Below are 15,040 nucleotides of genomic sequence, written 5' to 3' on the forward strand. Positions count from 1 at the left end.
GAATGTTTATTAAAATTAAATTTTGATTGATATTATAAAAAAGCGTGCGGTAATGAAAATGAGTGCGGTAATGAAGTTCTTATCTACGCTCGGGGGATAAATTAATGACACTTATTCCATCCACTGTGCGTGAGATTAAAAAAAAACGTGCGGTAATGAAATTCTTATCTCACGCAAAATGGATGGGATACGTGTCATTTAGTGATTTCTTTTTTGAATTGTAGATTTTTTTTGATGAGCTTGAAAGAATGGTGCATTTATAATTTTTGTTTCAAAGGTAATTGCTTAGAAAATAACAACTAGAAAAAATCATAAAACTGTACTTGCTTATCCAATTTACGTCGCAAAAAAAATGAATTGTTCTCAAAATAGAATTTCTGAAAAATATTTTGTTTATTTATTACTTGAGATTTTTATAAACTATTTCACGGTAAATGTATACTTATAGCATATAATATTCTCGTTATATCTTTTTTTGTTACAACTGTTATTGTTTATCAAAAAACAAATGAAAAACCTAATCATCCAATTGACTACGACGTGAAACTAAAAAGCGATCGAAAATCACGCCTTTGTGTATCTCGGTTGAAGTGTTTTTTTTTTTTTTTTTGTAACCGGCCTTGAAACATTTCAAATCCAAGGAGTTGAAATGTCCAAAAATCTTCATTACTTCTTTTTTGGCAAAACTGACACTTTACGCACTTCTTTTTATCTTTCTCAGTCACAACTCACATCGTAGGACCAAAATTACCCCCGTCACGACGCATTTCAAATTTTTTTTTTTGACCACCTCGGCCATGCCTCACATTCCAAATTGCAAAAACCGAATCCTCGACTCACCTCGATGGGAAGATCCGGAACTGGTGAAGACGAGATGTGGTTGATTGTGGTTTGGGCCGTCGCAGTATCCCTAAGGGCACTCAGACTTGGGGTGGATGGAAGCTGCTGTTTCTTCTTGAGGGCCTCCTGTCAACGACAAAACAAAAAACTCCGTGAAACCACAACACACACTGACTCTTCTTCGTTCTTACCTTGTAACAGAGTGAGCAAAGACCATCGGTTGCGGGACTGCCGTAAAATCCACACCCTGAGCGGCAGAGCGCTTGCATGGGATTGGACTCGCGCTCCATGGCGTTCAGTCAAAAACAAAAACAAACAAAAAAAATCCCAAACGAAACGTGTTCCGTGTTATCTTCAGTCGAATTGGGCGAGTCGAGTGGATACCCTGTCACGAAACAATACTTGATGGATCTTTCTGAAACAAAAAAAGAAAGAAAGAAATAAAAATAATCTCAATGAAACTGTTCGATTTGAGATAAAAATGAGGCGGACGCGAGACTCGGGTTATTGACTCAACTCATAACGCGACCGACAGACAAGTGTATTTTTATAAAACGGGAAAAAAGACCACCTGATTGATCAGGAAGCGGTAGTAGTCTGCACCGACGCGGGCGCCGTTATTTTTAAAACAACCTCCAACGATCGAAAAACCCGACTCTTGTCCTCCCAACATCTTTCGTAAAGACGCATTAGAAAACGTTAATTCGAGACAGGTGTGACGGAATTACCCGCATTGCCACACTGAAAGATAACCATTTGATAATGAGGACGTTGCCTTTTGCCAGCTGTTGCGCAGAGACGCACCTGACTCGGACCCCATTGAAAGCGTTTGGTGCGTCGCGTCGGTTAGACACGAGTCAGGAAAAATACGTCGCTCTGAATTTTCCCTTCGTCCCGAAAAGATGCGTATCAATCAAGGGCTAATCTACAGTTGCCATGGAGATACGCGTGATGTAATCTACCCGAATCTGCACTAATCACATTAGAAAAGCGATTAATTTCCATAACGTGTAAAACGGCGGACTGTAGGTGATGGGGGCGAGGGGGTTGTGACGGCACGATCGAAATTTACATTTAAATTAAAGCCGGGATGGCGGCCCCAACGAGCGATGTCATGGTGGTGTTTGTTTTTTGGTTGTTTGTACGTCTCGTAAACAACTGATTTTAACAAGATCGGGCTTAACCTAGCACGGCAACAGATGTCACAATGGCCGTACAAATCTTCCTATTTGTATGTAGCGAAACACAGGTGTGGAACACAATTGAGAATTTTTACCTGGTCGTGCGGATTACGTGAAACAGCCCAGGTTGTCTGCTTTATTGCAGACATTTACAAAGCACATGGTACCGCAGATTTAGCAGACACCCTCGCAGGCCCAATTCCCAACAAGACAAAGTGGACGTGTCTTGCAAGAATATCTTTCAAAACGAAATCGACAAGAACTTTTTTTTTTACTTAACGCAAACGAGGCAGTGTAAATCAGGCTTTTCACGAACTATCACGTGAATACCTCGTGACTACTCCACTGGTTCGCCGCACCAACTATAGAATGAATTAAATTGGGCCTTTATTTTTTTTTATTATTTAGAAATTAAAATTATCTTGGTGGCAAACATAGCAAAGGAAGAACGCTTCTAATGTAGGGAGCTAATGTGTGGGGAACAGAGAAATGAAGGTAATTAAGATGTTTTCGGGCCAAGAGTTCACTACCTGCTTCGTACTTGAATGATAGAAATTCTTGGTCGAGGAGAAACTCATTTCAAGAATGGAATTTCAGATTTGACTAAGAATTCCATTAGGAAAATTGCAAACATTTTAATATACGACGACAAAAATTATGAAATGATACCAATCGATTTGCTTTGTTTTCTGCAGTTGATGGATTTTCAAAGCTCTAAAAAATCATTATAAAGCTTTTGAGAGCTTGTGATGTAAATACGCACTAATCCTCAATAAAATTTGTTTTACAAAGTGTTGATTCATCAAGGATGGCGTGAATAACTGAGAAGAAAAAGATTTAAGATTCCAATAGAATGAATTCAAACCAGGCTTCCTTGGAATATCTTTGTTGCCATAGATGAGGATGTCACAATCGCAGAAGAGAAATAAAAGCTACGATGACTCGCCATCTGACGAGGTAGATACTTTTTTTATTTGAACAACATTCGCATATATTTACACAAAAAATATTATGTAACTGATGGTACATATCGAGCAAGGACAACACTGGAAAAATTCACACGAACAAAAACTGTAAAACGCAAACAATATTTAAAACTTTTAATATTCTGGTGAACAATGGAGCTTCCAAGATTATCAATCATAATTATTCCTCTGGTGCGTGAATTAATTCCGAGATTCTCTTTAGAGCTTACGAATGCTGCTGCCGTCGAAATAAGCACGAAGCGCAGACGAGTGCCTATTTCCGAACAATAATAAAATTAGGAGTGAAAAGCCAGGAAAAATGTACAGAAATAATTAATAATGCATGTGGCAAATCGCACCCCAAGAGGAAGCAATTGCCTGAGGAGATTTATTTACTGGCCAATCCATGCACAAAAAAAAACAACCGTTTTTTAAAATGTGATACCGGGCAGCGTTGTATCGCGGGTTTTTTCGGGGTACTTTGCCCGCTCATTGGTCGGCCAATGAACGGGCTCCGTTCGTACCGCGTTTGGTCCTAACTTTCCAATAAATAGGTGACGCCTGCCGAAATTCGTTCACTTTCGTTCACTCCTCCCTCTACAAAAAAGATGGCGACTACGTAAAAGCGAGCTGGACAAAAATACGATGCTCTTCTTCGCGACAACCTGCATCTCGACAGGGGGGACCCAACCGGCTCTTTCCAGAGTCACTCCGGCCTGGAAGAAGCTTCAACCGCTCCAAAGGGCCGGTGGTAACAAATGGTCCAAAACTTCGGAACATTTTTGTTGTTCATCATATCAAATACAAGGCTTTTTATTGGAGGTTTATTAATACATTGAAATGAAATTTTCATTCATTATTTACATTTACAGACAATAGATTTGCACGTGTATCTACGTACAGAAGCTATTTTTAAAATGTAATTTAAATTTGTTTTCCGTTGAATTGACAAAGAAAATATTGCTGGAAAAATGAAACCAAAGGTGCAAGTAAAAATTGAATTCGGTGATTTTTAAAAGGAACATCTTAGGTATAAAATAAATAAAATAAAATAGAATGTACGAGTATGTATAATTTTTTTTATTGTTTTCAACTGTCATAAATTCTCGTTTTTCTCTTTTGTAAACTGCCTCTTAACTGCCCTAAAGCAAAATGAGCAGATAACGAACCGTTGCCCTAGACAACACATTCAACGTTACATTTCTGGTAGGTCTTGAAAAATTTGTCAAAACTGTGAAAAGCAAATGCGAAACCATTTTTAAAAGATTTGGAAGCTTCAGGGACGTCGTTTCAAACAATAAAATTTTGTATGCAACTCGTTTCTGGGTAAATTGGGCTTTTCTAATTGCCCTCGAGGCCTTAAAACCCTCGCTATGCTCGCGTTTTAATCTTGTCCCTCGGACAATTAGAAAAGCCCGATTTACACAGAAACTCGTTGCATAAATAACTATTACGACCTTTGTATAAAATGTAAAATGTAAAGGAGTAAAAGCACATCCGACTATATTAATTGATTGATAGTGGGATTGTACGTTGACATAACGTGTCAAAGTAACAAGTGGTTTTTCATTCAAGCAGAAGATTAAAATTATCCTTGAAAACCACCTAACAAAAGTGAATACCTATATTTATTTCATATTAATTACACATTTAAATTTATGTTACGATCATCGCACCCACTTATAATGAATAATGACGCCATTTCATCCACGTCATGACCAAAAAGAAACATTTAATGAGTCCCGTTTTGCTGTCTTTTTGCAAAAAATGACACATACCACTGCAGCAAAATGCTTTGTCATCCCTCCACTAATTATCACCCTCGCTGCGCTCGTGCAATAAATTTACATTCGTCACGAAAAGCTGCACTTTAGTCTTCTGTCAGAAAATATACTATCTTCTACTACTTCAGTCATTTTTACCCCTATTTTAAGTGCGTAACAAACTTAAAAAATCTCTTGGGACGCTGATGAAACAAAACAACAATCAAAATCCAATGCAAATCTTACGCAAACTTTGCAAAATTTCCATTTATTGTCAACATTTAACCAAACGTCAGAAATAATTTAAATTTGCTCTTTTGTACTTTGAGATCCGCCTGCGGCTAGCATTCTCGGTAAAAAAAAGTTGCATTTACGTCACTTGATGCATAACTAACTTTTCCGTTGACCGCTTGTTAATTTCAATATTAATGAATTATTTTGTCTAAAATATAGTGTATTAATGAACCTCATTAATACACAATTTTTCATTAATCAACGATTTTTGCGATTTTGATGTTTTGATGATATTTTGATGTATAAACAACCTCGAACATGCACTGTTTGCACTTACCAACACTGCAGCAGGGTTTTCTATATTTTATAGCTCCATAACTGCACAATTACGAATTTACTTTTTCAAAAGCCGACCTTTTTGGTTATAATTCGCATGTCATATTTTTCAAAGGTAACTAGGTTTTCTCAGCAACCATGATTTTTACGCGAAATTGAATGTGAATGGAGTTGACGTCTTCTGACAGTCTGTGGAAAAGTGATTATAAAGTGTTGAAATTTTTTTTAAATGGCCTTCCCTGAGGACGATAAAAGAATGAAGGTATTTTATAACGTCTCATCTTTATCGAAAAAGATGAAATTGGTTTTGATTTGGCTTTAATTGGAAATTTTCTCACAAAAAAAAAGTTTGCGGTCAACGAAAAATTTTTGTAATCAACTCGTTTGTTAATGGGCGATTAATAATCTCAACTATTAAAGGCACTCGCTACACTCGTTCGTGCTTTAAACAGTTTCGATTATTAATCGCCTTCATTAACAAACTAGTTTATTAAATAACTAATAATTTGTGGAATTAACTACATACGAGTATTGAAAAAATGTAACAAACTGCTAGCTTTTATCAATTTGATGTTATCCCAAGGTTAACGCAATATTAAAATAATCTGAACTTAAACACGCTTGTTCAACACCAGAACATCCTTCAATTAAAAAAAAATCTTTTTTTAAAAGTCCCATCCCCATTTAGTTTTTTCGTACCATCATTCGCCTTTCACTTTTACCCGCATCCCATTCTTCTACTTCACTTTAATTATTCGCTCCGTTTCACATCTGCTTCGACCTGAACTTTTTCACTTTCTTGCGTTTCCTTTTCTTCCCCACCACTCCCAACCAACAACAAAACTCCCATACACTTTTGACTTCTTCCCTTTCTTCTGCGCCCCACAAAATAGTCCTCCCCGAAGAATCGACCCCACAAAACCTCCTCGCCCGAACCGTCAGACCCGCATCACCATTTACATTTATTTCTTGCCTTCGAGATCGATCTCCAATTAGAATATTCGGACGGCAAGGCGGTCTTTTTGTTTGTCAAGTTAACGGTCGAGTGAGACACGTGTTTCTTCTCTCTCCGGTCTTGTTCAGCTCTATTTGATTCCGTCGCCGTAATAAGGTGATAAGGAAACGGAACGCGTTTTATTAGACTTTCTAACAAACCGACGAAGGATGCAAATCTCTCGGTTGACCGTCTCGGGGCAATTCAAAAGGAGACGGGAGAGTGCCGGAGATCTCGGCGACGATTTCGAAAGAGGCGACCTCCGACGCTTGATAAGCGTAATCTTCGCGATGCCCTCGTTCACCCCCTTTCTGAACGATTGCGTCATGGGAAGGGGATGACCTTCAACACGAAGAAATCGTCCGCACAAAGAATTGTTATCCGACGGATTGGGTGATTATCTTCAAAGTTGACGCTTGGCGAAGAGGACGCTAGTAGTGGACGGTGCAAGTTGTATTATTTAATCTTGGGGTGGCAAGAATTAAAGTAAAAAATTAACCATTCGAGCCCACAACTAGAGTGGTCCGTTGCGTCCAGCTGATGGTGATTCAGCGGTGACTCTCCCGTCGAACTCTTTCCTAAAAAAACCATCCCCCACCTCCGTCCGCCAACTGTTGCACGTCGTACACAAAGAGTCAACGCCAACTTGATGTTGCAAGTGAACGTTTTGTTGACACACTTCTTTGGAAACATTCCTTTCTCGACCGACCTCTGTCCGGCCGTTGCAATTCGTGTGGGTTTTCTCGTCCTCTTTCTCTCGCTCCCCCCCAGAGTCGCCGTCTCGCTCGCACCGACACGTTCCCCACTCAAAAGAAACAAAATCGACACGAAAAAACAATAGAATGACAGCGCGAACGACCCACTTGACTATTGTGCAGGTCTCCGTGTCCCGACTGCCACAGAATGCGGTAACAATTATTGCGTGACGTAACATTTAAACTTTACGATGTCGTCACCACTGAGGGACCCCCGCACTCGGCAGTGCATTCGCGCTTTGGCGGCGGCGGCGTGAACAGGTCGTTTCGACGGCGGTGGTGATGCAACCGCTCCATCATCATCTGTTGTGATCTAGGCGAGGTATCGATTCGACCCCGGACCTCACCTCCCGCCGTTATCTTTGGGGGAACGACAGACACGAACACGTGACCTCGCCCCAGATCAGATATTCCTCTGATGGGGGGGAAAAAAATCAAGAAGGTGACCTGTTTCACGAGAGATGAAATAAAGGGAAAAATCGCTCCGCGAGGCGGACGCAGATAGAGTTGAACCATTTGTTCGTTTGTACAGCACGCGATAAAGCAAATGGCGGTGCACGTTGAAAAATAAATGTTTCGTTTTACCAGACATGAACAAAGTGATGGCAATAATAAAAAAATACTGTAAATTTAAATTTAAAATATTTTCTCTTTTAATTTTACGAGATCCAAGGATAAGATTGATTTTTTTAAATGTTCTCTTATCTGTCGTGTTAATGGTCAAAAAGTATTTTGTCAAAACAAGTTTATTCACGAATTGCTTACTCAGAGACAAAAATATAAATATGTAATGTAATTCACATAAATATGGCAATAGAACATCTAAAAAATAAAAAAATAAAAAGTCACAATAAGTACCTATACGCTGTTCACATGAGCTGTATAGTAAAAAAAAAACACGTGTTTTCAGCTTGCTCGATCGATATTGGACAAGATTCTCAATGTACAGGCAACGATAAAGCACTGAAAGGGCAAGGGCAGATCATGAAAGCTCCGGCACGTTTGGATACCAGTGGCGGGTACGTGTAATCAAAGGGGCATTCTAGTCTCGACATTTGAAAAAATAATAGATATTTCTTCAAGAATAAGATTTTGAAAATACGTCTCGAAAACCTTGTTCCGAAATTCCGAAAACTGACAAACTTGTAGCTTATAACTTAATTTGTAGTCGGAAAAAAAAAACATTAAAACAGTAGGTACATGTACAGGTCTACCTTCAAGGTACATGTCAGTGTCGCCGATACTAGAATGAAGTCAAGATTTTCTTGTTTCTAATTTTTAAAATTATGATTAAAAATTAAAATATGTTCGTAATTTTAAAAAATGAAAAAAAAAATTAACGCCATTTTCAATATGACTTGACTCTTAATTTCTAGCACAAAATGTTTTCTTTTTAGTACCGGCTATAGGCAGCCATATTTATACTGATTTAAGATTTTTTTTTACGAGCAAAACTGATGCAGTTAACCGTTTACAAATACATAATAAGCTTAACTGTTGGTTTTTCGTTTGAAAAAATTTCTGTATTACGTCAAACATTAACAAAATTGAACACAAAAAAATCTAGATTCAAGTGTTGTATGTACATACATAGTTTAAAAAAAAATGTATTTTTTTTTAAATGAGCAAAGCTGATGCACTTAATAAGCGTAGTTTTATTGTTTAAAAAAAATTCTTACGATAAAGCATCAATAAAGTTGTGCACAAAAAATCAAATATCAAAAAGTTCTGTAGTTTAAAGAGGAAAAAACTATAAGACGCACTGTATTAATTTTAACAATATAACAATTCCTACAAATTTTTAATAAACTATAAATAAACCATCAAGGTCGTTATCCTCCAACTTTCATTAATTACGAATTACATGTCGCAACGCGAGACGAAGCATCTTGGACAGCTGATCACGCACGTGACCACCACACCGCTCCATTGAACCGAGTATAGCACTCTCCTTCGATTTGAACTTTGAATTAAAATCCCCAACCTCTCACCTTATGTAAATAAATAATAAAATTTTGTTTTGAGTAGAGTGGGTTTGTTTTGACTGCACCAACAAACAAAAGTAACGTTGCGCAACCAATGTCAGCCAAAATTTCACCTCGTTCATTGCATCAATCACCAGACAGACAACCTCACTTCGGTGGCCTCTTTTTGACGAAATCACCGAAAGCTCGCCTATTTTTTCCACTTTCATCGCAATCTCGGTGTTTTTTTGTTATCACACTCGAGTTCAACGAATGCACATAATTGGTACGTTGAACTTGATCGCAATAAAATTTTACATTGTTTACCAGTACGGCTACGAGTGTGATGACGAGGCCCCGGAAAAATCATCATCGATTCGGCCCGGAGTCGTGACCCCGGGTCGTTCCCGAGGAGGCAGAACCCTTACGTCCATCGTGACTAACGATCGTTCCTCCACGTGTAAGTCGTCAATTATGAACGATTGGAAATTCGTTCAATTAACCTCGCCGCCACTCGACAAATTATTTAAATCAACGCCGCCGAGTAAACAGGACAAAAACAATAAAGCCAAGCTGGAAACCATCATGATAATTTAATTCGTGCACGGGCAATAAAAAAACGCGAATTAACGCCTTTAACGAGCAAAAGTGGGAGGTCATAATTGGATTCGTATTAAATTGCGAAATGTGTACGTTATCTGTTATCGTCGGCCTTCAATTAGTGCGTCGTTTAGGGGAGCCCGTCCCGAAATGGTCGACCGGTCCGACCTTTAAAAACCCGTTGCGATTCGACCAACAGGTCCTGCCCGAAATTTTGCTTTCTCGGTCGAAAGTCGGCCAACGACCGAAATCCGTTCCGTTATCTTGCTCCTCCGAGTCGCTCCAACCTGTTCCACATCGCGAAAAGAGTCACCACACATTCGACTCGATCGTTATTATTAGATATCCGTGCGAAAAAATTTTTCGACGTTACGCAAGATGTCGCGGCACACTTAGTCCAGTCGATGCACTTTCTTTTTTCGTTTTTGTCGGAGAAAAATGTGCGTTCGTTTTCCGATAACCCACTTCGTCCAACCTACGTACGTGGAGGTGTACATGCAATCGTGTCGTATCCTTGCGGCCAGATATGTACATTTCTGTATGGTAATTAGTGACGAAAGAATCTCGTTTAGATGTGCACCGGCAACACGAATTTAATGGGCCGGCCGAGAAATCGAGATTTTGCAAGAAATTTAATCGCCGTTACGCACTGTTGCGCCTCTTGCAACACCCAATCTTTGTTCCGTCCGAGATGGAAATGATCGCGTCGAATACCGCACGGTGCGCGATCTCCCCGGCTAGGCGTCGATGCTGAGCCGCTAATCTGATAGGATAATTACGTTAGGTGGAAGGCCACGACAAATATTTGCGGATGCTGTCACAGATAACGCTGCATTTGTTAAACTTGTGGACCCAAAACCTCTGGTGCGACATTCTTCTCGGCTCTGAACGTTGGACACGTCCCAAAGTACAAAATTTGCTTATCGAGTTACTTTACAAATAATTGGGAGATAACTGGTGTTTTAATGAAAATAAAAACGTTTACATTCAGATTAAATCATTAATTAGGCGGATTCTCAGGCTTTCGCGTCGATTTTCTTTTACGTTTTAATTAAGCGTTCGAAACACGAATCTGGGTCACCCGGTATATGAAAGCGTTCAAGGTCATCGTTTTGCTGCAAAACGCTCTCGAGTGAGAAGGAAATTCTTATTTAACATCAAATAAGGAAATAATTGGATGTGACTCAAGACTTGATGTCACAGTCGCAACAATTTTTTTTTTTAAATCTCTCAATTATCAATTTTCAATTACACACGTTCATAATTACGTAAATTAATCATAATCATGTGTAATTATGACCAGAATAAAAATATGCACACATATACTAATTAAGAACAAAAAATTTTGAAATGAAGGAAGTAAAAATGGACAAAATGGATTTAAAAAATACATACATAATTGCTGAAAAACAAATTAACAAATGTTTTTAGGTAATTATTCAATTTCTGAGTATACTATCTCTCGTCAAATAAGGTTTTATGACCTTCACAAATCCTTCGACTCTCGACAATCTGTTTTACGGGCGCTGTATAATCTTATTCGAGGAGGAATTGTACAAGTTCAAGATTGTGCGAACATAAAAATAAAAAAGAAATATTGTTCTTGAAGTCTTAAATAAAAATCAAGTGACGTCCGCGGAAAACTCTGTACCGAAACTTTCCTATTGATTTTTACACGTGTCCTTGCGACACCTGTCCGGAAACAAACCGAACGAACTTCGGTCGTTGATTGAAAAGGTTATTTCGGATATAAAATGCTAATTACAGGTACTTAATCAAAATTAAACAACACAGAATATTTTTATTGCCTTATTATAATGCCGGCGCATGCGATAAATTGAGAAATTACCGTGTATTTCCACGTGTTTGTTCAGCTGCTGTCGAAAATAATGAAAAACTTGTTCCAAAAAGAAATCAAAGAAACTCACAAGTATTAAACATTTGTTCAATAAAACTTAGACCTGCTGTGCAAAATAATAGTAGATTGTATCATTAAGAGTAGAAGTGAGTCTTTTTGTGCTAAGCCCAAGGACTGAAGACCGAGACGAAGTTGAGGTCGGCAACTGGGCGAAGCACAAAAAGACCTACTCTGATTGATATAATACTATCCATCTTGCTATTTTCTGACATCTGTCATCCGTGCACATGGGCGACTCGTGTTACACCACAGAGGCGCCAGTTAAACATTGGGTAATAACTTCGTTATTTCGCTTTTTTATTTTGCTTTTAATATTGTAACACTGCTTCCGCTCAAACTAGGTTTAGTTGGCACAAGAACAATTCTCTCAACTTCGAGGTCATAGTTCAACACAACTATTCCAAAATATTTAATATTTTACTGAAGACTAAGTAGAAATCGAAGAATAAATAGATGATTCTAAGAAATGATAGAGATGTACGAAATGATTTTATAAGAGTAAAAGTAACTAAACAACTGTAAAATCAGCCTATACTATACATATAAATAACAGGCCTTCAAATAAATTTATATTTAGAGCAACCTATGGAAATTCAATTGTTTGTAACATTTTTCCAGCGTAGAAAATAACACAAGAAATGTCTGACATTTTAATGAAATAAAATTAGGTTAGAAAATATTTTTAATTTTTGTAGTGCATTCTCCCTATTCCCCCTTCACGGAATATGACAATATGAAATTGGGAAAAAGCTTACTATGTAACCTGTGTACTCCGGAGAATAATTGGTTACCTACAAAAATTACTTTACACTGTTAACAGAATTAGAATGTCGCCTACGCCTATTCTAAATATATATTTATGTGAAGGCCCGATAGTTCTAAGAAATGAAAAATTTCTTAGAAAGACTCGTTACGACCGATCTAAAACACCGCCATAATACTAAGAACTTTCTAGATTTCTGTTTTCGAGTGATCCCAAGATTCTTATAATCCGTTTTAATATTTTAGGAGGTCTAAGTCTGAGCAAATCGTTTGGGCAAATAACAAGTTTCTGTTAATATGATAGAGAACAACACTATGTAGAAAAATTCTAGAAAATTCAGAAATTCTGCCAAATGATTTCATCACAATATAAATATTTTTTCTCCCTACCGGTTAGAAATGTAGGCTGTGGATACCTCATTTGAGGTGACAAAATTCAACTTTCTCGCTAAGGTAAGAAAGTTAATCATGAAATGTTTATGGTAAAACTGTACCAAAATACAAATGTCAAAAGTGTCAAAAGTGAAATAAGTTATTGATAAATGAAAGCCAATTCAATGAAGTAAGTTGGTAGGTCAATCATATAATCTGGAAAATAAACAGATAAGCTAGGTACGTAGATTACTTTACCCTGTTTATATCAAATTTTCGAACAAACCTCAAATCTTCAAATGCGATGACAAGTTAATTAAACAAATAACACAGCCTACTATTCAATTCTCAAAATTTTCGTTTTAATCACGAATATAACCATCTTTTTTGACTTTTTTCAACAAAGTTGTGCCGGTAGGGAAAAAAATTGTATTCAAACCTTGTTAAGAAAGTGTCCTTGCAGACCTTAGGCACTTACAAACCTCGTCTACGACTCGGTTTATAATCTTTGCCTGCGGTCTGCAAGAAACCACTTTCTTACCTTGGTTTGAAATATACTATTGTTTAATGTCTAATATACTCGTATGTAGAAACTAGATTGTAAATCAATCTTGGTGATGAAAAATGTATGCAATGATTCTAACAAATCTAGCTTCCGAGTCTATTTACAATTTCATGGGAGATTAAATAGATCTCTTAAAAAATAAAATAGAATGACTGACACTATAATGAAGTAAATAGGTAGATAATATTTAGTCGCGCATGTATCTTCTAAATCTATTTTACATTTGGGAAAAACGAAAAATTCTTGGTGTGACTCAAAAAAAGGAGCAAAGAAACCAAAATGGTTGTAATCTATTGGAAAAAACAAATTTCATCACGTCGATGGAGGGACAGGAAGCTAGCCATTTCTGAGTTTGTAAACAATTACAAAAGCCAGATCAGAAGGAAGTGAAGAAAAAAAAAGTGGGACTTACCGCGAAAGTGACATTTATCGAAACTAGACCTCCTTGAGCAATTATAACGAATCTGCAAGTCAATAAATCTAGAAGGCATGACTAATTACGAAATAACCACCAATAAAATCCCAGACAGGAGCGAAACTAATTAATTCGCCGAAAATCAGCATCACTTTCTAAATTTCTGCGTGTGGTGCGGCGATCGATTCAATTAACATCCGACTGTCCGCCAATAAAATTGTAAAAATAAAAAAAAACATTCTATCAAGGTCGCCACTTCGACGTCACAACCTCGATTAAGGCCATGTCTTCGACGCTTCCGTCTCATTGACGGACAGACATGAAAGGCGACGAACAAAAGTGGGAGGAGACGGCGACATTTACACGGGGCCACAAAAATGCACGTGGTGGAGTGAGTAACCTCGTCAAGGGCGCGCGCACACACAACACGCACACCCCCCACCTAATTACCCCACACGCACATGAGACGAAAGGGTGAGAGGAGGCGGATGTAACGGAAACGTGACGATCAATCTGCACGTGACGTCAGTCACCACGACGGAAGATAAATCCGGTGGTCGGCGCTTCTGGTGAGCGTGAAGAAGGGGTGCGAAGGTGCAACCCCCTGGAACCGCAAAGTCCATAGGTTGTTAAGGGGGGATTTGGGTAATAATGGATGAGCTGGACGCACCTCGGGGACCGTGAACGAGCCGCCACAAGAACAAAGAGTTTTCACCAACGATCTTATAGTTTGGGGAGTTTAACAAAGAGAAATGACCCCGAAACGTCACAAAAACAAAAATGTCGATTTGAATTGAATCGCAACAGCTTACACGGAATAAACAAAAACATATTTTGCGTTTTAAAAATATCCCGAAGAAAAAATAATCGTTTGGCGGATTAACAAAAGAATCCTCAAATGGTGCGCCACAGCCAGACAATTACAAAGAAAAAATTACAACGGTGGTAAAAGTACTGCAAACTGATATTTTCGGAAACATAACCTCACAAATTTTGAAAGTCATTGCGTCGAGGGAGAATTTTTAATATAAAAAAAAAACTATTTTTGAGTTTGATATTACACACCAGGACCGAACACTTCTTGGAAGCATCTTCAGCTTTCTTCGATTCTGGGGATTCCTCGTGGAAATAGTGCATATCACGAATGACGTCACGAAAACCTCGAGTGAGTCACTTTTCTTAATATAACCACAGCCACCTATACCTGACAAATACCGTTATCATCTTCCACCTTGCGTCTTATCAATTGTTTGCATCTTCGCAAAATAATCGATTGATCGTTGCCAAGAAACGAACGTAACGATGATCTCGAGTGGGACTTTAGGTTTTCCGCCGAAAATTCCAGATACTGTCGATTAATCATCGACTCGTTGTTT

The 15,040-nt window shown here is 38.1% G+C and overlaps 1 protein-coding gene across 3 annotated transcripts in view; it reads right to left on the minus strand.

Moving 5' to 3' along the window:
* The window catches only part of drn (doctor no), a 36,330-nt gene that overhangs the window by 3,124 nt on the left and 18,166 nt on the right, over window positions 1–15,040 (minus strand). For all 3 annotated transcript variants that reach the window (XM_069055834.1, XM_069055836.1, XM_069055835.1), the window contains 2 exons: window positions 1,032–1,255; window positions 841–966 (listed from right to left, as the gene is read on the minus strand). In XM_069055834.1, the coding sequence (XP_068911935.1) occupies window positions 841–966; window positions 1,032–1,130 (225 nt within the window). In that variant the 5' untranslated portion in view covers window positions 1,131–1,255. The remainder of the gene's footprint in view (window positions 1–840; window positions 967–1,031; window positions 1,256–15,040) is intronic.

The sequence above is a fragment of the Tenebrio molitor genome, chromosome 8 (assembly GCF_963966145.1).
Source record: "Tenebrio molitor chromosome 8, icTenMoli1.1, whole genome shotgun sequence".
NCBI classification, from domain to species: Eukaryota; Metazoa; Arthropoda; class Insecta; order Coleoptera; family Tenebrionidae; genus Tenebrio; species Tenebrio molitor.